The sequence below is a fragment of the Xiphophorus couchianus genome, chromosome 12 (genome assembly GCF_001444195.1).
Source record: "Xiphophorus couchianus chromosome 12, X_couchianus-1.0, whole genome shotgun sequence".
Classification (NCBI taxonomy): Eukaryota; Metazoa; Chordata; class Actinopteri; order Cyprinodontiformes; family Poeciliidae; genus Xiphophorus; species Xiphophorus couchianus.
The window spans coordinates 4,874,834-4,898,141 of record NC_040239.1 but is presented as its reverse complement, the minus strand read 5'-3'; the positions used below and the strand labels follow the sequence as shown (position 1 = coordinate 4,898,141).

At 35.7% G+C, this 23,308-nt stretch overlaps 1 protein-coding gene across 1 annotated transcript; it reads left to right on the top strand.

The window, feature by feature from the left end:
- The first annotated feature begins 454 nt into the window (after positions 1-454).
- On the top strand, positions 455-23,250 carry LOC114154522 (serine/threonine-protein kinase N2-like). Its single transcript, XM_028033660.1, has 20 exons — positions 455-1,257; positions 1,376-1,607; positions 3,176-3,327; positions 4,974-5,187; positions 6,623-6,751; positions 7,860-7,969; positions 11,460-11,603; positions 11,685-11,760; positions 11,849-12,041; positions 12,991-13,117; positions 13,825-13,895; positions 13,998-14,055; positions 14,140-14,231; positions 14,891-15,067; positions 15,857-15,919; positions 16,002-16,078; positions 16,247-16,389; positions 16,501-16,608; positions 17,745-17,825; positions 18,556-23,250. The coding sequence occupies exons 2-20, from the start codon at positions 1,469-1,471 to the stop codon at positions 18,757-18,759; spliced, it is 2,358 nt and encodes a 785-aa protein (XP_027889461.1). The 5' UTR covers positions 455-1,257; positions 1,376-1,468; the 3' UTR covers positions 18,760-23,250.
- Positions 23,251-23,308: the final 58 nt, after the last annotated feature.

The window sequence follows — 23,308 nt, the reverse complement described above, 5'->3', positions numbered from 1 at the left end:
AAAGTAGCAATAGTAGTAAGAGTAAAAGTTTGTAAAAATGCTACTCAAGTACTCAGTAACTGATCAGATCATCTGATTTAATATTTAGAAATGATACATAGACAAAAATCTAAATTGATTAGTAAATTCTGGTATTTTAAAAACTAAAATTATACAAACAAAAAATAACAAATCCAGACAAAAGAAACGTTTCCAAGTCACGTTTGTTAAATATAAAACTTATAAAAGTAATACTTATGTTATAACAGATTTCTGTCCAAGAAATTATTCCGTATTTACTCTATCTCTCTATCCATCCACCCATCCAGCTAGCCAGCCATCTGTCTATCTCCATTCATCCAGCCATCCGACTATTTGTTTATCCATCCATTTTATTTTAGGTATAATATTTGAATATTTTTCATAACACTTGCAACACATCAGTTTCCCAATTGACCTCCCAGAAAATAATCTGAGATTTTTATTGTTTCATTTATTAACCTTTGATTTCTGCCTTGGTGTGTCTTCTTTCAATCGTGTCTCCTCATGTTAATAAATCATGAGGAGGAGAACCACAACAACCAGAAGGCTGCTTGTTGTTGTGTGTCCTTGTCTAAAAGTCACTGTGGGAATTCAGCAAATCCAGCTGAAAACCATTCAGCAGCTTCCGCACTTCCTGCCGCCTGAATGCTGCGAGCAATCAACATTAAGATCTCTCACTCCGTGTTAGTGTAAGAGCAGATTAAAGCAATATCCCAAACACTGCAGGCTGATCTCTGCTCCGTCCCAAACCGAGCAGCAGCAGCAGCAGCAGTTTTGTCTTTTGGTTGGTGGCAGGAAGGGAACATGTGGTCACGCAGCGGCCAATGCTGAGCTCAGAGCAAGCAATCGGCGGTGTCAGAACAGAGCCATCAGCGCCTTTCTGTGCAGAAAGAAATCCCTCTTAAAAAGACAAGAGCAAAAGAGAGGAAGAGAACGAGAGAGAGGGAGGGAGGGAGGATTTGGTTACGGAGCAGAAAAAGATGAGGATGCAGAGGGAAGTGGATGTTGCAGAGGAAGCTGTAGGGAGGTGAAAACAAACATCACAACAGTCCCAGGATGTAGGCGCTGATTGATCCGAGGGTGTCTGTGAACGCACCGTTACGTCCGAGGACTTGTTGTGTTTCAAGGATAGTGAAGGTGGAAGGCTGCAACCGGAGATGCACCCCCGTCTACTCCCACTCATAGGATGACAAATTAGTGTTTACAAAGGCGAAGGAGCAAGGAATCAAACCCTAGGTGAGCAAACTGCACAGTCATCCTGTTTTTCACCTGGCTGGAACTTGTTGTTCTCACTTTCTGCGTATCCGTTCTCTTGTCCACATGTTTGTTTGTTTGTTTTTCCGTTTTGCTGAAGGATCGTTGCTCTGTTTTTGAAACACGCTGAGCTGTCAGTGTGGAAGAAGCGAGGCTTGACACCTCTTGATGTGCCGTCGCTATCCTGGATCAGATGTTGTCCACAGCTCAGCAGATGCTGCAGGACAGCCGCTCCAAGATTGAGCTGATCCGACTGCAGATTATCAAAGTCACCCAGGCTGGTGGCGGCGGCGGAGAAGGTGGAGGAAACCAAAACATCCCTGCTGATGGAGGTCAGTGCAGTCAGGAGTAAACTTAAAACTCCTAAAAGTGGGAACAGAAGATTGCTTCATGTTTCTGCTTTATTTTATAAACTTTAAAGGAGACAGAACACTGCAAAAACACAAAATCTTACCAAGCATTTTTGGTCTGGGTATAGTGCAAATATCTGCAGTGGTTTATTAGTGTGATTATAGATAGAAACAACCAATGGAGGAGTAAATTTCTCAGAAATTTTCTATTAAAAAATAGGACATTTCTGGGCTTCAGAAGTCAAAAATTTGCAAGAAAAGGACGTAAATTTTGAGGTAGAGCTAAAAAATTTCTAAAAAAAACCATGGTGTTTAAAAGTTGAACATTAGCTTAAAAGAAGAAATCAGAAAGTTTGAGATTAATCTCAAAAATGTGCTAGAAAAAACATGAACATTTCTGAGTTGGAAAGTTGAAAATTTACTTGATAAAAATGTGAAATTTTGAGATTGATTTCAGAAATTATCTAGAAAAAACATGGAATAGACCACATTAGAGAAGTCAAATATTTGCATGAATGAAGTCAGAAATTTTGAGATTAAATTCTGAAATTTTCTAGAAAGAATTCAGAAAATTTCCAAGTTTTTTTCTTAAAAATTTCTTATATTGATCTCAAATTTTCAGATTTGTTTTCTCAGCATCATACAAAAAACCAACAACACTCAGAGATTCACATCTTATATTTAAATTAATCTAATCTCATGTCTTTGTTCAGGTTTGTTTAGATTTGAAACTATCTGGCAGTAAAATAAACAAAACAACAAAACAACATCTGTTAGTTTAAAAAAGGTTTGGAAAAAAATTATATATATATATATATATATATATATATTGTTTCTCTAAATTAAGTTAATGATTTTTTTATGTTTTAACATAAGACATAAAAATGTACTTTTGGTGAAATTAAAATCCATTTTTATAGTGGAGGAAAAGGATTGTGATATAATGCTATTTATGAAGGGAAACAAGCATTGCTTCCTTTGTCTTGTTTTATTTTGTTTATTATGTTATATTAAAACATGTGAAATCTATTAAATAAATCCCGTATTTACCAATATGAAGATCAAAAACAGTTTGTTACAACATATTGCAACAACAATAAAAAAAAACACTCTGTGTCCAAAAACAACATTAAATTTAAGACGTATAATCAAATAAATTCAGAGTTTGGATCAGATTGACAGACAGCTGGGATTTGCTTCACTGAGTCTACAAATGTTCATGAAATATTCAACAAATGTGACTTAAGTACTTAGAGTAATGCATCACTGTAATATTATTCTCCTGAGGGTTCCTTACATTCATCATATTAATGGGATAAAATATGATTTAATGCATCTCTTCAAGGATTATAATCCCAAAAAAGTAAACATGAAGCCAGAAATCTGATGTTTCCATTTTCCTTTCATGAAAGACGTAGCTTCGGATTGTGTTAGAACAATTTCCTTTGCTTTCATAAACGACGCTTCAGTGTTTTCTTTGCTAATGGAAATATTAGAGGGAACTATCAAACGAGCTGGTAGCTTCACCTTTATCCTCCATTTTCTCTCAGAAACGTCTCCTGTAGCTGTCAGTCCCGCGGACGCTCGCTTGGCAGAGCTGCAGCACTACATGCAGAGAGAAACCGATGCGCTGGCGCTGCACAGAGACGTGGTGAAGCAGCTGCAGGGCATCTCAGAGCTGGACCAGAACGCTCTGGCTGAGGTAAGATGCCGCCCACTTACGGTTTTATAATGTTTTCTGAGTTTTTGTCAAATGTTTTTAATAAAATCTTCATTTACTAACAGAATCCCTAAACCTAATCAGTGGTTTGAGTCTTCCCTAAAGAACAGGGATTTCTTTGTGTCAATAGGTAATTTCTCATTGGATCAAACATAAGTCACATACGGGGTTCCCCAAGGTTCAAACCTGGGACCCCTCATATTCAATATCTATATGTTCCCATTAGCTCAGATTATAACAAGTAATAAGATTAGCTATCATAACTATGCAGATGATACACAGCTTTACATTACAATGTCATCAGGTGACTCTGAACCCATCTGAGCACCTGAGTTTAGAACAGATAAATGTGTGGATGTGACTGAACTTTCACCAGCTGGACAGAAACAAAACTGTAGCTATTATCTTTGGACCTAGAGTCAACACACATCTTCAGTTATTACAGCCAGAAACTTGAGATCAGCTTCAAAAATCTTTGCTTGAACCTTCAGAGCCACATACAGGCAGATACAAAGTCGGAAGAACATTTCTAGGATTAAAAGACTAATGTCCCATCTAGATCAAGAGAAACTAATCCACCCGTTTATCTTGAGTCGCATTGATTGCTGCAACTGTAGCTGCATTTCCTTTACAAATGTGCATAAAACTTTGTCAATATTCTGCTAATGTTGAAAAAAAAATCATAATTTCGCTATTGTGATGTTCCCTTAAAAAAGAAACGCCATTAAAATGAAAAGGTGTGACATTAAAACCGATGCAATAAGTCATTACAAAACACGCCCCTCCATGATCCTCTGTCTACTTCTTGTCGTTGTCTTCTTCATGGTTTCTGCCAGTAGCAACATCCTGTTGTAGATCACGTGACCTGTGTGATGCATTAAATTGTTTCCATTGCAGTTTTGTGAAATAAACCATTTTTGATAAGGCTGAAAAAACACCTCACACTTTTTCGTTTATCTTATTACATCGTATTACAAGTGATTACTGAAAAATAGACCACGTTCATTTTTTTCTAAATGAACGTGTTTCCATCAAGCAAATTCATTTTCGAAATGTCAAATTGTGCAAGTACATGGTCAATGGAAATGCTTCACAAGTCTAACTAAAAAAAGTCAATCCCCCAGCTGCATCTAATCCAGAACGCTGCTGCTCGGGTTCTGACTAAAACCAGGAAGATGGAGCACATCACCCAGTTCTAAAATCCCTACACTGGCTCCCTGTAGCTCAGAGAATCGACTTTAAAATCTTATTGGTAGTTTATAAATCACTGAACGGCTTAGCACCACAGCTGATTAACACTGGAAAAGCTGAAACACTGAAGCCAAAAATCCCAGAGAAGTTGAAAAGAAGGCATGGTGGTATTTTTATTAAAATTTTATTAGTATGTCTGAATTGAAAAAATACACAAATTGTTAGCTAGCACTGCTAATCCACCTCCTTTGCTTTTGCCTCTTTAACCGCTGTCTGATCACATGGTTAACAGAGAGATGTTGGAGTTGGGTATATGTCATAGTTCATAAATTGTTTCAACACTATTTGTATTTTGATTCACAGAGTATTGAAACAGAGTAATAAATAATTACATGAATGTTTGATATGAAAGAATCTGAAGCTTTTTCACCTTTCAGGCTCGAGTTCGGGTGCAGGAATCCTCGCAGAAGCTTGAACTTCTCCGATTATCGCTGGAGAAATGCCTGCAGGAACAGAACCACGATTCTCCACGGCTTCCTGCGGAGGCGATCGATCCTCCGGAGGGAACGGCGTCGCCTGAAGAACGCAGATTGTCGCGTCCGCTCCCAACCTCGCCGTCCATCTTCCCCGTCCGACCTGCATCTCTAACTGGTAACCGCTGACTGAGAAAGTAGACCAGATAATAACAAAACAATACAAAACATCATAATCATGTGTTACAAATATTTTCTCTTGCATATCATTGAAGAAATATATAAGAAAAAATATTTTCATCAAAATAGTTGGAGGCAAAATAAACTCATTGACTCATCAATTAACATCTTATTACAAGTGATTACTGAGTTTTCTTAATTTTAGGTTTTGCCAATGAATGTTATATAAAATACAGCTATGTTCAGGAGGTATGTACATTTGTGATAATTTTCTGTGAATTTCTGGTGAAATATTACTTAAATTTTTCTGATAAATGGAAAATTAGAATCAAAAACACAAGATTTGCTGCTCCATTTAAACCAAAATAAATCAGTTTTTCACATTTCTGATTTATTTGCTTTACAAATTTTTGCACAACACAAGATAAAAATAATGGAAAATAATATTATTAATATTTCCATTATAGTATTAATACTTCCATATTATTTCCATTATCATGATAAAGGAAAAATATAATTTCCATTACTATGGAAATAATAATTCATAATATTATAATAAGTGGACATTATGATAATAATAAAATAAATTATTTCCATTATTATGCTAATAATAATTTCAATATTATTATTATTATTATTATTATTATTAATGTAACTAATAATAATAATAGTTATTATTATTGTAAAACCATATTTATGGTTATATTATCATAAATATTTTTACTTTGTATGCTAATATTATAAGATAATAATAATCTAAGCAATTATATAAATGTAATACTACTAATGCTAGTAATAATAATAACGGTTATTATTTTTAGTATTTATTTATTTATATAGTAAGATTTAATCAAATTACCACCAAGCTGCCTTTTCTGGTAAATCATCTTTGTTTTTTATGTTTTCTTGGGGTCGTTTTGTGTTTAATATTCTGTGTATTTTAGGGTCATTCAGGCTGTGTGTGTTTGAACATGACTTACCGTCTGCTGACTGCTGGCGGCAGATAATCAGGACGTGTAATCCGTTCGTTTTGGACAGTTCACTTGTAAGCCGGTCTCTGTCTGAGCTCGAGGCTAAAAAAAAAAAAAAGAAAAGCTTTTGATGATGTAATGAGGAGCAGATCCGTCAAAGGAGAATAATGAGAAAGAGTGTGAGGAGAGTGGAAACACTTGAGGTGATTCTGAGCTTCACGGCGGTTAGTTCAGAGGCGAAACGGAGAAAATAGAGAAGTGACTTTCTCTCCAGAGGGGACTGATTAGAGGCTCGAGTCTGGGAGATTTATTCAAATTAAATGTCTTATTTTGAAGTGCGGCATCTTTTCTGGTCACACTGAGACTCTTTACAGGATAATGGAAACACGTGGGCGGGGCTTAAACGGTTTATTTGAAGAAACTGAGATTATTCTTCCTCTCCTTCTTCTTCTTCTCTTTTAGGGAAACTTGAACTGAGACTGCTGGGATGTGAGGATTTACTGAAACCCCAGTCAGAATCAGAGCAGGAAAATCCTTCGGTTCCCTCTGAAAACGGTTTGGCTGTTCTTCATAAGACTGACGGATCGCTGAGTGAGTAAAACATTTAAAATCTTAAACTGTAAGTTTTCAGTTTCAGCTTTACTAGCTGCTATGTTTGCATCTGTTAATGGGAAAATATGAACAGTTAATTCAGAGGTGAAAATTATACTACTAACAGAAGTGCAGGAACAGGAGAATGATTTGTTACCTTCTGTATAAAATATTAAGAATTAGTCAAATCACAAACCCCGAAATCCAGCTTGCAAATAATTTTGAACATTACAAATTTGTATTCCAAATAAAACTTTTGGAAAAGTAAGAAAGACAATTAGGGCAAATGAAAAAAGACAAAAAAATTCAGACTTTTTTCTCAGAATACTGACTTTAATCTTCCAAAAGTGAGATTAAAATGAGAATTCTGAGATAAAAAAAAGTCTGAATTAAAAAATAAATAAATAAAAATTCTGAGAAAAAAAATGGCAATTCTATGATTAAATTCCAAATTTTGAGATTAAAGTCAGAATTCGTGGTGACCCTAATCATTTTCTGCAGGTCAGACTTAAAACATAAAATTCAACCAAAATGATGGCGTAATCACTAAATGTTAAATTCTAACAAACACGTAACTCTAGAAATGGGAGACATTTTAAATATCCAAAATAAAGAAACAAAACTATAGAAACAACAAGTAAATTTAATCATGAAGCCTCCTTTAACATAACTGTCCTTGAAATTAAGGGCTAGTTGAGACCAAATCACCAGAATGAAAACTTTTATCATCCAGTTTTTGGTAGAAAGAGAGAGAGAAAAACACTAAATCATGCAAACAAAAATGATTGAGCTCATTTTAATTTATCACACAATTATTGATTTATTGGTTATTGTGACAACCCTGTGCCTAACATTGATTGTAAAGCAAAAACTGTTTCTGTGAAGGTTAATCTGTCAGAACCAGGGTCTGTGTTGTATTTCATTTTCTCAGAAATGGTCCCACTTTCTCTGAAATACACAAACAAATTAAATGGTAAACAAACATGATGTCATCATGGACTCTGAAAGTCAGACAGGCTTCTGTTTACGTCTGAGTTCAGAGAGAAACTTCTTTAATTAAAACTGAAAAAAGTTGCTATTTACAGTTTGTCTGCTGCCTGTCTCACAGCCGAGGTCAGTGCGGTGCTGCGGCTGGACGGCCGGGTCGTCGGCCGGACGCGCTGGGCTGCAGTCGGTGGCCTCAGCTGGGATCAGGTGTTCTACATCCAGCTGGAGCGGGTGAGTCCGGTTCTGAAGACCAAGATACACTGAAGTGACTAAATGGAAGCGTACAGATTCACACACATGTAAAAATATGACAAGAAAAAGAAAGGTTAAGAGTCATTAAAGCTGCATTATATGTAACTTTTTTTTTATTTTATTGTTTTTTACATATTTGTTAAAACTGTCACCATGTTGTGACAGGTTATGAGACAGATAATCTGTGAAAAATGAATCACCTCCAGCTCCTCTCTGAGCTACTTTTATTCAGAAGTAAAATGCAACACACCAGACCAAAAGCAACCAATCAGAGACAGGAGGCGGGTCTTAGCGCTGTCAATCAACCTCGTGTTCACACAGCTAAATGTACAAATGGCGCAAAACTTACCATTATAAGAAAACTGTTTATCCACCGTCATCGGTGGCTATGCTAACTAGGAGAAGCTATAGTAACGCACAATCGTGCAAGATTGACAGCACTAAGCCCTGCCTCCTGACTCTGATTGGTTGTTTCTAGCTGGCACTGGAAGAAGTCAAATAAGCAAAAAATGTTCACAGATTATCTATCTCATAGCATACTGTCATGATATAGTGATAATTCCAACAAATATGTAAAAAATAAATTTTAAACTTTTATAACTTTTGTAACTTACTGCAGCTTTAAATGGACATTTTCAGAAAAATAAACAGTATACTGTACAGTAATGAAAAATTGCACTCTCACATTCAAAGAAATCTGCAGCTGAGCAGAATAATTTAGGGGAGGAAATGTTTTTTTGTTACTGTTTCCTGATGTTTGAATATCAACATGTTTGTTTTTTTTCCCCATTCTGAAGAGTGGCTGATCAGCATTTAATGCTGATAACAATGAAGCCCATATTCAGAAATATGAAATAACCAGCAGAAAAACTACAAACTTGATAGAGCTGTAGGTATGGGACTTTATAAAGCCTATAAAAACCCTCTAGCAGTTTTTATAAGTAAACTGCAGATACTTATTTATAACAGCAGGTGGCAGAGTTTCACCTTCTCTTGGGGTTAAAACTTTATAAGTATGAGACTAAACTTGTTTGAATCTTTCTATTTTCACAAACCTGCATTCTGGAAGCAAACATGCTGGAAACATGGGGAACAATAATTTCTTTATAATAAGCAGTTCAGCATAGAAGTAACAAATACTTTGCACACTGGGCGTCAACTTATTACTGTCCAGGGCGAGTGAATGCAGAAAGTTGGTTAAAAAGAGTTAAAATTAAGTTATTCAAACTTTTATTACACATGTTTGTAGTCTTAGTAACTGATGGGTTTCACCTGAGTTTTTGAATGAACATAACAGAGTATCATCTGCATAACGTTTGACATTTATATCAGTTTTACCTAAAACTTTTAGACAAAGTTTGAATAAAAAGGACTGGTCCAAGTTCTGAACCCTGTGGTACTCCATAACTAACACATATTTACCATTAAAATAAGCCAATTGGAATTATCTAAATAAGCTGCTACCTTGAATGTTCGGACTTCTATAGGGGAAAGTTTTAACTGATAGGATCAAATAACCAAACATGGACCCAAGTTGATTATTTGAGTCCATAAAAATATCAAATTTCACCCAAGTTGTTTCAGTGCTGTAATTACCTCTGATCTGACTAAAACTCTTCAGATTATTATAGTATAAATGTAATTTTGAGAGATTTTTGGGAGAGTAGATAATGACTAAATTATCCATCCACTAAGTGTAGACTGATCAGATTAGAAAATGAGAAATTTCTTAAAGGAAAACCTGAGAAAGTGATGGCTTAATGAGGCAATAGTTGTTAGCTCAGCTTTTACAGGCCATTATATCTGACCGCAGCCATAATGGCTTTAAGATGCTTACAGATACAGCTTAACAGATATAGAGTTAAAGATGTTAGCAAGTAGAAAGCGTGTTTGTTTCAGGCATCTACACTCTTCTGCAGCAGCTTAAAGTCTGTATCAAGTGCTTAAATTTTGAAATATTAACAGAAGATAATACAGTGACCCGTGTTGCAAACTAAATATAAATCAGTCTGCCTCTCTTTGAGTTATCACAGTTTTTCCCTTTCTGTCAGGTAAAAATAGTCTGGGATGTGCTTTGAAGAATGGTGCATTGCTGGTATATAGTTGCCACCTTTCAGATGACAAGTGTCAGAAATGCTGTCAGATACGTGTCTGTTTTGTGACAAAACATTAAAAAATACACTGAAAAAGGTCTATGAGTGTTTTTCATCCCGTTTGGAGCGCTCAGTGTTTGTGAGTCATTTCTCATGGTCTCTCCATCACACGCCACCCACACCCAGACCGGCATTTCTCTGTCTTTAATTCAATAGTTAAATAATAATAACCAAAGAATAACCACAACAACAGAATACTTTTTAGGTCCTTGAAGGCGTCACAATCAACAACAACATGTTTCAACATATTCTTATATTTATATTTCAAATGTATTGTACATTGTAAATATTCAGTTGTGTTTAAAGGTGACCTGTCATGCTTCATTGAACAGTTTGGGATTAGTCTATGGGCTATTACAATGTTTGCACAAAATTATTCTAAGATAATGAGATGAAGTTGAAGATTTGAAAAATTTCCATGTTTTTTTTTAGATTAGTTTCAGAATCTCAAGAATTTTTTCTCTCAAGTTTTCAACTTTTTCTCAGAAATTCATAAGTTTTTCTAGAAAATTTTTGAGATTTATATCTAAATTTGAAAGAGTTTTTTTCCTTTGAATTTATGACTCACTTAACTCAGAATTTCCTTGTTTTTCTAGAAATGTTTTGAGATTAATCTGAGTTTTTTCCTGGAAATTTACTCATTTTTTTTTCTATCTGAAATTTTGCCTTTTAGCCATTGTATAAAATAAATACATTGGTAAAAAATAAAAAATAAAAGCAGACATTATGATAAATGAAAAATATTCTATGACATTCATATGTGTATTTAGCGTTTTGTTTCTACTTTTAGAAATGGTGGATAAATTCAGTTTCATTTTCTTAAACAAAACTGTAAATTACATTTTAGATTTGTGAATATTAATAATTGGATTAATTTCCAGTCTACTGCCTTCATTCATATTCTCTCTGTAAAAACTAAAAATAATATGCTCATACCTTAGTGAAAACAAATAATAAAGTTATTACATTTTTCCAAGTTTTTTGTGAGATGTGACAATTCCAGAATAAATGACTGATTGTTTCTGAATTTTTTTTGTAAAATTGTTTTATCTCTGAAACAGGAATCCCTTGCCGTACAGCAAGCTGCTGTACTGCTTGCGTTGCTTTAAGTTGTAGTTTTATTTGAGACCAGCAGGTGTCAGCCTTACACCTGCAGTTTTAAACTAATTATCTCTACCGAACCCAGTCGTTCTGTTTGTTTTACCGTTACAATTTAAGTTTAAGAAGACACTTTTTGTAGTTTTTTGCAGATATATATGTCCTCCTGTTCAACCCTTAAGTAATTCAGGTAATGTGTGTTGACAATCTGTTGACAGTCTCGAGAGCTGGAGGTTTGCTTGTTCTGGAGGTACCGGAGGACGATGTGTGCGGTCAAGATCCTGCGTCTGGAGGAGTTAATGGGGAACCCAGACCACAACCATGGCTTCAATCTGGAGCCGCAAGGCCTCCTCCACATCCAGGTAACCAAGAGAGGAAGAACCTGATGGTACATCATTACTTTTTAAAGCATTGATGGGAAGAATAAATGTAAACATATATAGTTTCAGTTCATCGACACCGTGGTGGAGCGGCAGCCTAAACTGAGACGTCAGCGATGCATTTTCACAAAAGAGAGAGGTAGAAACAAACAGCTCTGCGCCAGTCCTGTGTATCCATCTTTTTTTCTTTTTTTTTTTTTTAATTATTGGTTTTTTTTATTCCTCAGGAAAGAATTTCCTCCGAGCTGCTCAGATGAACATGAACTTTGCCACCTGGGGCCATCTGATGATGAGCATCCTCCCTCACTACAGCTCTTTCGCCACCTTCAGCTCACATCTCTCCACAACGTCGGACCTGATCGGACACAGTCCTCCGAATCCGACGGAAAAGAAGCCTGATCCGACATCTTCACTGCCAAGGTCAGAAACTACAGCGCCCAGAAGTCTTGAATTCATGTATGCAAAATGGAGGCCATAAAATGTCTTAAATTCTCAAAAAACGTAAATTGATCTTAAATAAGCTAATAAGTCTTAGAATTTGTTAAGCAAATGTTTTAGTTGTGTGCAGACATCTTGTTATGTATCTTGACTAGAGGAGGTTGAGGCTACCACTAGCTAGCTGCTAATATGCACTTGCTAGCTAGCTAGCTTTTTTGTGCTTATCATGGGAAAGTGTACATTTATTGCTAGTTAGTTGGATGATATAACAGTGTTAGGGGCATGCTAAGAAAATAAAAAAAATAAAATTACAAAGATAAAGTAATAAAATTAGAGAATAAAGTCATAATATTATGACTTTATTATGGCAATATTAGGACTTTATTCTTGTATATATTATAAGAGAATGCTCTGAAGCCATTATAACCATTTAAGACCATTATAAATTCCATTCATAATGGTTTGAAAATGATCTTAAAAGCCTTAACTTTAAGTTGGTCAAATTTACAGGAACCCTGTTTAAATTTTGTCTGCTTTTCACTGAGTGATATCAGGTTCTGCGGTTTGCTGATCTCAAGTAATCACATTTTTTTACATACAGAGATTCCGGTCAGAACATTTGTATTTTGTTTCTGGTACGACTGTAAATCTGATGGATATGACAGCACTCTGCACCAATCTGATGATTGAATAGCCTACATAATAAATAAATTAAAAATAAATATATTTGTTGTTGAGCAATCCGTGGATCCAATTAAATTGGATTAAATCTGAGTACATCAGATGTTGAACTCGGATGACTGGCTGTCTATTTCATCAATAATTTAACACCACTAAGGGGTTTTTGACTTGGAAATGTTGCTTATTTTGTCAATATATAGTTTTCGATTAAATAATTACAAGTAACACATCTAAAGTTTTATTTATTCAGCAAAACTCCGCTAATTAGACTGAGTGTCACTGAGGACCATCCGCCTCCCATCGACATCAAGCAGCAAGAAAACATTATCACTAAAGAAGAGAAGACATCATCAGTGCCTGCACTGCAAGAAAAACTGGTAAATAAACTTTCAGGAATAAAAAACAATAAATTCCTAACTCAATCATCTTGTTCTGTAACTTTCAAATTGAGTTTTTATTCATATAAAAGAAATTTACTTTGAAACTTTTCAGTCCTGTTATTTAACTCAAGTTTTTATTTTAAGATCAGAGCACTGAAGACTTGTATGGGTTTCATGTGACTTTTTGGACTTTCCACAATAAAAATTTGACTAAAAAAGTGTCTAGCCAACATTTTTGTATGAGGCTTTTATTTTATTTCTTGCTTGGAATAAACCTTGCATTAACAGAATGACACAAATTTCAGTATTTTTATTTTTATCTCTTTGTTACATTGGAAATTAATTTTATTATTATTGAATTGTTTTCCACAAACATCAAAATCTCATAGAAGAAACTGTATCAGTCCTCTTTTTGTAAATATTTCATATTTTGCCTAAGTTTTAAATAAATTGGCAATTCTTTAAAAATATCCCTATATTTTCTATAACAGATATTTATTAAACTTCTGTTTTGTCTTTTCACTAAAGGTTATGTAACATTTATGGCTCTAGATGAGTTTTATGTCCATCCATCCATGGATTCATGAATGAATGTATGGATGGTCGACACATTAACGAATTGCTGTCTCTGATCAAAACTTAACAATAAGATTGATAAGACTGTATGTTTAAAACAAACAAAAATGTGTTTTGTCTCTTTGCAGATTTCCATACACCCACCTTCCAGTCCAAACACCGCAGAAGAATGTGAGGATCAGCCCGTATCTCCTCTGAAGTAAATACAGTCACATGTACAGATGTTCATGCAGATGTTGTCTTATAAAGCGAACCAGAATCAGACATGGCCGTTTCTGTTTGCATGGTTGTTTCTCTGAAGGATGAAGGTTGAAGATTTTAAATATACTTCAGTTCTGGGAGGAGGACACTTTGGAAAGGTAACGGATAACACCTTCTTCCTCTGAATTCAACAAAAAAAACATCCATCCCTGATGTTTTTAATGTGCCTTTTTCATAAACAGGTGCTACTGGCCGAGTTCACGAAGACAGGACGACTGTACGCCATTAAAGCCTTGAAGAAACGAGACATTGTGACTCGTGATGAAGTGGACAGGTGAGTGAAGCTTCAGCACACCTGACTGTATTAAAACAAAGGTAAAATGGGTTCAGCTGGCCCCCTTTAATATGAGAAACAGCAAGTCTATTTTATTATGGAAAATCATGATTCCTTGGTTCTTTGGAGACGTTCTGCTAACGTCCCATTGAGACGAACCCAGAATCAACGACAAGAAATGTCTCTGTGTTTCCTGTCCAGAAGCAAAATGGATAGAAGCCAGAGGTTCTCAGTTTGAGGAGAGACAACAATCAGTTTGTTGTACTCGGATGGATGGATGGATGGATTGATGGACTGATGGATGGATGGATGGATGGATGGGTGGATGGATGGGTGGATGGGTGGGTGGATGTACAAATGGATGGATGAATAATTTACACATGGATGGATGGGTGGATAGGTTGATTGGCTGATAGATGGATGAATGGATGGATGAATGGATCTCTAGTTAGTCATGTTTCTCTATATCCGAACTGGTAGATGTTTAAAACACACTGGTCATACATCACTTCCTGAGCCTCAGACCGAACTCCTCTGAGGTTTTTCTGCTGTTTCTCTGACATAAAGGACCTAAAATGGCCTCCTAAAGTCACCACTTCACTCCAGAAATCTCACTCAGATGTTTGTGCTTTCCTGATTCTTGGTTTGGTTTTCTTCAGCCTTATGAGCGAGAAGCGGATCTTTGAGATGATCAACGCCTCCAGACACCCCTTCCTGGTCTACCTTCACGGCTGCTTCCAGACCGCTGATCATGTCTGTTTTGTCATGGAGTATCTACCCGGCGGCGACCTGATGATCCACATCCACACTGACGTCTTCTCAGAAGCTCAGACCAGGTTTATACAAACTCCTCGTCTTCAGTGTGTTTAGGGATGCAAGCTATTGATTAATGACTTAATCTACAGTTGATTGATCTCATCATCAACTAATTATTAGTTGATAGGTGGCCTTTTTCTTAAAAACCTGAGTTTTCTTTTGTGTCAAGAGGGTTGATCGTCTTTCCATAATGTACAGGGCAAAACTTTTCATAATGTGCTGAATTTAAAAACATAATAAAATATTTAAAAAATTATTTATCAGTTGTATTAAATACTGACTGAATAAACAGAAAATTGTTGTTTTCTCACATTAAATAAAGTATAACAAAACAGAATTCTCTTAAAGTTCCTGGTTGGAAAAATAAAAGATAAAACTTGAGGGACTTGTTGAGTGTTTAGATTTCAAAATTGAACTGCATGAATTGCATTTTTCATCCCAGAAACTGTTTGGTCCGTTTTTCTTTCCCATTTTGTTGTTGTCCCACCATATTTGTTTCTGTATCAACTGGCTCCACTTAAAGCTGACCAATGGCGCCCTCTACTGGATGGCAGCCAAACTACAATGCTAAAAGAAAATTTAAGTTGACGTTATTAGTTAATATATTGGAACAAATTTTAACTTAATAAACCACTAATGAAAAAATTTATCATAAATCAATTAATTGTCTACATCCTTAGGACATCCCAGTTCTAGAAAACTTGAAATTTATATTTTTTCAACAATTTTCTTATTTTCATGTTTGCTTGTTTTTGTTCTTTTATATTACTATTGTTGTTTGTAATTTACCAAACTGCTGTTCTGTTCAGGTTCTACTCAGCTTGTGTCCTCCTGGGTTTAGAGTTCCTGCATCTGAATAAAATCATCTACCGGTAGGTCCAACTGGCCAAAGCGACGTCACATCGTCCGAAACCCAGTGTTGTTTTTATTGTACGCCCTGTTTGGTTTGTGCAGAGATCTGAAGCTGGATAACATTCTCATGGATGCTGAGGGATTTGTTAAAATCACAGACTTTGGACTTTGTAAAGAAGGTAAAATTATTACACATCAATTTATCATTGCTTGGTGGATTTCTAGATTTTTGGAGATTTTTAAGAGGTCATTGTTCACTTTTCTCCTTAACTCCTTACATGTTTGGTAAGTTAATAAGTACTCTGTTATTTTTGGACTGGTAAAAGATCAAAATGATATTACTGCAGGGATGGGCCATGGAGATCAGACCTCGACCTTCTGTGGGACTCCAGAGTTTCTCGCCCCAGAGGTTCTGACTGATGACACCTACACCCGCGCTGTGGACTGGTGGGGGATGGGCGTCCTTATTTACGAGATGCTAGTTGGAGAGGTTGGTGGAATATCTGTGCTCAACTTTTACAAACATTTTAAAGATAAACTTTAACAACTCGATCACTGGTAACATAAAGGCTGACTCAGCATTGCTCTGCCTTCCTGCTAGTCTCCGTTTCCTGGTGAAGATGAAGAAGAAGTCTTTGACAGCATCGTTAATGACGATGTGCAGTATCCAGCGTCTCTTCCCGCTGATGCCGTTTCCATCATGCAGAAGGTTAACGGGACAAATTAACTTGGTCAGAAACATTAATAAAAAAAAATTTGATGGTCATTAAGAACAGAAACGCTATCCACTTGTCAAAGTAAATTTGTCGGGCTTTTCAGAAACCCTGCAGGACAGGACAAAAAATAAGATAAAAGTCTTCTGGCCCACACCACCTGTAAAAATTAAGTTCATTAAAGGGGACCTATTATGCAAATTCACATTTTATACTTTTTTGTACTTTTATTTGGGTTTCTGCTGCATCTAAAAACAATCCTCGCGCTTAAAAACAGACAACCAACCATTTTTAGGCCATAAGTTCATGATTTTTGGTGTCTGACAAATGAACCGTTTTAAAAACCCGCGGAATGTAACGTCACAAATTAGAAGGCACTGCCCGTCGCCTAGCAACCCCAGAAGCCCAGTCCGTTACCTAGCAACTCTGGCAGAGTTCCGGCATGTTTGGTCAGCTGGTTTTACCGCTGCATACTGGAAAAGATAAGAGTTTTGTTGTTGACCTACCATCCAGAAACCACTTGCTGCCATTATCTAGAAACTATTTTGTGCAAAAGTTAATGTAAAACCATCAACGGAGCACAGTAAGTCACCTTTAACACCAAAAAAAGCTTTCAATGCTCTAGAAGATTAGCACTTGGGAATGAGAGTTAAGAAGACTTTATTATTGTCTTTATTCAAAGACAAAAATAAAGTTATTTACCGGTTTACATGCTTGACCGGTAAACATGCCTACGGTCACTAGGTGGCAGCAGTGCTCAAATTAATCAACAGGCATCCTGTTAAACCCATTAGATGTAGCCTGCACAGTTAACGCTGTTTCTCAGAAGATCTGTGATCTCAATGGGATTTTCCTGGTGAGATAAAGGTTAATAATAACATCAATAATAAGAAATTGTGACTTATTCTCGTATTACATGTTTGTTCTGGTAAATGCAATTTATTTAATTTATTCTTGAATTGAAGTTGCGGAGAGGGGGCTTCATTTGGCTCTAAAACCCCAACAAAATCTACCAGTCTTCCACCATTAGGCACTCTTTGTTTCTGTAATTGGAATAAAAGACAATAAAGCATTCTGGGGTCTCAAACTGAATTAAAAGAATATCTAAATTGTGAAACTTTTCTGTTTTTAGCTGCTGAAGAAAAACCCGTTGAAACGACTCGGAGCCGGAGAGAGAGACGCAAACGAGGTCAAAGGAGAGAAATTCTTTGAGGTAAATCGCATCAGTTTCATTTTCTCCAACAGAAGGTCAGCCATGACACTTTCAAACTTTTAAATATTCGCATTATGAAAGAAACGGATTGATTTAAAGCCACCCCACGCTGCTGGGGCACTTTAACCTACGACCTTTGGGATGAAAGCTTGTTGTTGTAATCCAGAGGTGCTCACACTTTTTCAAAATGACGAACCTACTACAAAAGTGCAAAACATATGTTTATTTATAAATATATGAAGAATTCTTTATATGTTCCATTACGTTTGAAAGTGATAAATTTTCATCTTCTTACTTGGTCCAGCTCTCCCACTCATTTTATACCTTTTCTTAACGTTTAAGAGAAAGAAACAAAGGCTAAAAATTGGAGCTAACTAGCTATCTAGCTGGTTTTGCTACACTTAGCGCCATTGTTTGTGCAGTGTCAGAAAAATTTCCCTTTTTCTTCTTCTTTGGCGGTTGGCAAACAACTAAAGGCAGAGTTGGGTAATAACTAGTTACATTTACTTGATATTTTTTTTGTAAATTTACCTTAAAGAGTATTTTTACTGAGCTGAGCTTAAATGATTGATCATTTCATCAGTACTTGAGTAGACTTTTTACCAAATGCTTTTTTACTTTTACTTGAGGAAAAAGTAGTTCTGCTCTTACTTGAGTAATTTTTTGGGTTTTCTGCCGCCTCTGTATCTGGAGAAGTCTGACCCAGTTTGACTTTGTGAAACTCTGCTAGACCATCGACTGGGAAGCCCTGATGGCCAGGAAGTTAACGCCGCCGTTCGCGCCGTCGATCAAAGAGCCCACAGATGTCAGCAACTTTGACAGCGACTTCACTCGACTCCAGCCGGTCCTGTCTCCGCCCTCCAAGCCCTTCAGCCTCTCGGCGGAGCAACAGGAGGCTTTTGCAGACTTTGACTTCTGTGCTTTGCATGGTTGAGCGAAGGACTGGAGATGCCGGGGGGAAATTATTAGCGCCAATTTCTCGGCATTACTGCCGGCAGCAGGTAGCAAACCAGTACCAAATATGCATGTTGCCAAGTATAATCATCCAGTGTTGACTTCAGTAGTAGAGTTTGCAAGAACACTGATGTTATTTGTTCTAGCGCTGCATTAGCTGGTCAATACGGAGGACGATTAGGGCCAGTAGCAGAGGTCACGTTAACGGAATATTTTTCATATTTGACCGGTTAATTTTTTAAACGACGGGAAAATTTGACAGGATATAATTAACACCCTTGACTGGTGCACATGCTCAGACATTATAGACTTTATGCAAAGAGTTAATCGCAGAGGCAACTAAATTCAATCAATAAAAAAATTCTTTCTGAATATCATTTCATGGACACTGAACTAAATGCGTCTTTCTGACCGGGAGCTGACAGCGTGTTGAAGAGATATGGACCGGACGCTTCGGAGAATCTGGGTTAGGAAGCGCATATCAAAACTTTGGTAGAAATGGCGCGTTTAATTCAAGTCTCCATTACATACAGAACAGAGAAAACTAAAGAGAAAGCAATGTTGAGCTAATCCATTTATAGTCTAAACAGACGACCCGGCAGCTTATCTTGAGGAAATAAATCTGCGAAGATTTAAACTTAACTCATCCAGCGGTTTTAACAAATGGAGCTGGAAGACATTACCCTCCCGGCCCAGAAGGAGAGCGGCGCTCAGAAGCGTGGCAGACGTAACATCTGTCCGTTTCGGGGAAGCGAAACCACGCAAAAAAAATCCTTGTAAAAGCCCAGGCCCGGACCGCACAGGGTAAAAAATAGTTCAATTGATCGGTTTGGATCAGACAGATTCAACTGACCGATGAACCATCGCAGATTTCTTTGTAGATGCGACCAAGAGGAATTTGTGAGGCTGTGCGTTCAGACCGCAGCGGGTGAAGTGCTGGTAATTTAAGTGGAGTCGCTTAATATAATTTCTTGAAAGTTATTGGGGCCACAGTCAATGGTTTTTGTCACGGAGAAAAAGTTAGATGCATTCATCTGTTTTATGTGTGACGGGATCTGGATTCACTGTCCAACGCATAAAAATGCAGCTAAATAGCTGATGTTAATGGGATTATAATTTGACGGGTAAAAATAGTACATGACCGATTTTTTTAAAATGCTGTCGGTCAAAATGATGGAGAACAAAAAAGCCTAGCGTGACCAAGGTCAGTCACGCTAGGCCACGCTCTGCTCAGTAGAAAAAATTAATTCAGAATTATGAGTTTAAGGTGAATATTTTGAGATTAAAGTTAAAATTCTGATATTAAAGTCAGAATTTTTAATTTAAAAACAAATTCTGAGATTTAAGTGAACATTCTGTAAAAAAGTAAGACTTTTTTTTTTCTTCCGTAGGTCAATATTTCAGTGAAATGGTGTAAAGTTAATCCTCACTATCAGCCCTTTACAAAGCCTCACTTTAGACTCTGGTAACCTCTGTTTGCTCTTGATTGTTACACCATGTAGACCTCAATGACTGATTATAGAAGATAAATTAGGCATAGCGCAACTGAAAGTGGTATTGATCTGTTTTGACAAGCAGGACTTTCATCTTTTAAATCAGTTTAAATCTCACCGGATCACATTTAAAGAAAGTCTCCTGTCCCAGTGTTGACAGCATCTTTGAATGAAGCGGCTCAGTCATTTACAGACAAGACAAAGCTATCGATGCGAAAACGCTCAGTCAACAGCTAGCTGTCGATGAGGTAAACAATTCATTATTTTTAGCCAAGCAGAGTACATGCTGGTGGACATTATCATCACCTGTGTGGAGGTTTAAACTATGATCCGACTTTGTAATCACAAAGTAAGCTAACACGTTGGTCACTTTATGCCTCTAGCTTAGCGTTGTTTCTGTAAAACATATCCGCTCTAATTGAATACATTGGATGCTTGAAGAAAATATTACATTATTTAATATTTTGTAAAATTTTTTTAGTTTATTTTTCTAGATTAGTCTAACAAGAACAAAAATATGTTCTAAATAACTGTGGAGACGCAACACGTTTTTACTAAAGATGTGTTGAAAATGTTCACTCGCTCACTCTTCTTGCTACATAAAGAAGAAAGTTGCAGATAAGATGCATAATTATGCTGGAATATCCCCAAATAATGTTCCGCCAGTGGAATGTACTGAATTATAATCCTAAAACTAAAGCTAATCCTAAATCCTGACCTGGTGGGATGCATTATTCAGCTGTTTTGACTTAAAATTGGCCTATCTATCTTAATGATGCTAACAAATGTTTTTAAAACTATTAGACCTACTGGTACTTGTAGCGATATCGTGTTGTGGAAATTCAATACTATTTTAAAACAGCTAAAACCCGCATTTGTTATAATGCCTACATTTAAAATCTATATTGTTTCTTTGTTATTAAGAGTCATTGTGGAAAGTCCAATGAGTGCTAGCCTGACTATGAGAAGCTGTTAGCTTAGCTTTGATTCACTGAGGTAGACCACGGCTGTAAAACACATATTTTATCTTCATATTTACTCCAAAATAATCCCAATCAAAACATAAAATAAATTCAAATTTGTAAAATATAAATACTTATATTCTAACTTAGTTGTAAATTATTGCTAATTTTAGTGTTCCAAGGGGTAAATAATCAATTTTCTTTGCTCAAATCAATTGTGCAACGTGTTTAAAACTATTGAATATTTTACATATCTTTAGGCTAAGAGCTACACTTTGTGACTCACATGGCTGTCTTATCGTCACAGGGTTACAAAATTTCACTACAATTGAAACATTCATTACAATATATTCAATATATTAATTTATATATCTAATGTAAATAAATGAGTCACATTTATTAATACCAAACCAGCCAGTTAAGGCCTTTTAAGACAGATTTAGCTTGCTTTGTGGCCTTTGCTTATTATCTTTAGTTATTTACAGTAATTAACCTTTATGGGGACCTTCTGCAGCCGTTTCTATGCATCACTGTGAAAGGCTTTGCTCACTGCCTTGAGGAATAAACAAGCTAACCCAATGTGTGATTTCAAATGTTTAGTAAATATATTTCACATATTAACTGTAGCAGAGACAAGTCGTAACATATCAGCCCCTTCCAAACCGTCTGGTTTATGTTTTTGCTACAACGCCATGGTTAGCTTGTGCACCAGAGATCCTGTAATAGCTAGCGTTACAAAAGAAGCCATAGATAATATATTATAGCCATAGCTGTAGCTAAATGTCTGCATATTTATTTTTGCAAGTAAAATGCTGTCCCACTGAGTTTGGATTGGTAAGAAAAAAAAGAAACAATGAAGGGTGTAAAAGGGGAAGAATGCTGATATTTTTCTTTAAATGCAACATATTTTCAAAACAAAAGTTTCAGCTTTACATTTAGTTCTTTTGTTTTTATATTAGTTCATGAGACATTGATGAAATCATTTCTGTTTGGTCAAAATACAAAAGGTTTAAAGCACCAAAAGCACTTTAACCTGCAACTGACTTTTACGTTTTGATTCGCTACATTAACAAAATCCTATGGAAGCCTATTCCTGCCATAGAAGGTCTTGGTAGAGACAAACTTTAAAGATGGCTTTATAACAACAACAAAAAAACTTAATTGTCTTGATAATTCACATGGATTATGACTTTTATTATTGTGGTTATGACTTTAAAACTCGAAATTGTGACATTAAAACTGAAAATTGTTACTTATTGCTAAGTAATAATTAAAAGTAGGATTATTACTTTTATTCTCATGATTATAACTTTAAAGCTTGAAATTATGATTTTGTTGTCATAATTATGACTGTTAAAGGTGAAATTATGACAATGAAACTGAAAATTTACATGCTGTTTGGTTTATAACATTAAAGCTCAAAATTATGACAGTACAAATTTTAATTATTTCCTATTATTTGGATTATGACGTTAAAACTCAAAATTATTTCTTACTCTGATGAATAGGACTTTAAAACTATAAATTATGACTTTTATTATTGTGATTATAACTTTAAAGCTTATAATTACAACTTTCTGTTGGGCTTTTATATTCTCTTAAGTGGCAGCAATGGGATTCCTTAAAATAATAATAATTTTAACTAAAATTTTTAATTCTTCCACTTAACTAACAGCTCAAATTGTCAACATTTAAACCCAGATTATTGCCAAAATACACGTTCATTGACAAGAAATGGACAAAAAAGTCAAAAGTTTTCCATAAGGAACAACAAAAACTGACAAATACTTGATATCAAAAGTCTAGAAAAGTTAACTCCATCTATCAAAAATCCAACAGTCAGTGTTGATTTTTGACATTTTATGCATGGCATCTTGAATCCTGCTGGATTGTAATTTGTCTAAAAAGTATTGATAAATTCTTAACACAAATAAAATAATTTTACTTTTCATTTCCATTTCAAGCATGTGAAATTTACAACAATCATGGCTTCTCCTATTTTTCCTGACACAAAAACCAAAAATTTAGCTTTAAAAAAATTAACAACAAAAATATTGGAAAACCTAAAATTCCC

What these genes read in the sequence shown, in the direction of transcription:
- LOC114154522 (XM_028033660.1), top strand. Translation starts at nt 1,469, where the DNA reads ATGTTGTCCACAGCTCAGCAGATGCTGCAGGACAGCCGCTCCAAGATT. An exon ending in ACCAGAACGCTCTGGCTGAG is followed by an intron (nt 3,328 to 4,973) that starts GTAAGATGCCGC and finishes TTCACCTTTCAG; the next exon opens with GCTCGAGTTCGGGTGCAGGA. An exon ending in GAGGAGGACACTTTGGAAAG is followed by an intron (nt 14,056 to 14,139) that starts GTAACGGATAAC and finishes TTTCATAAACAG; the next exon opens with GTGCTACTGGCCGAGTTCAC.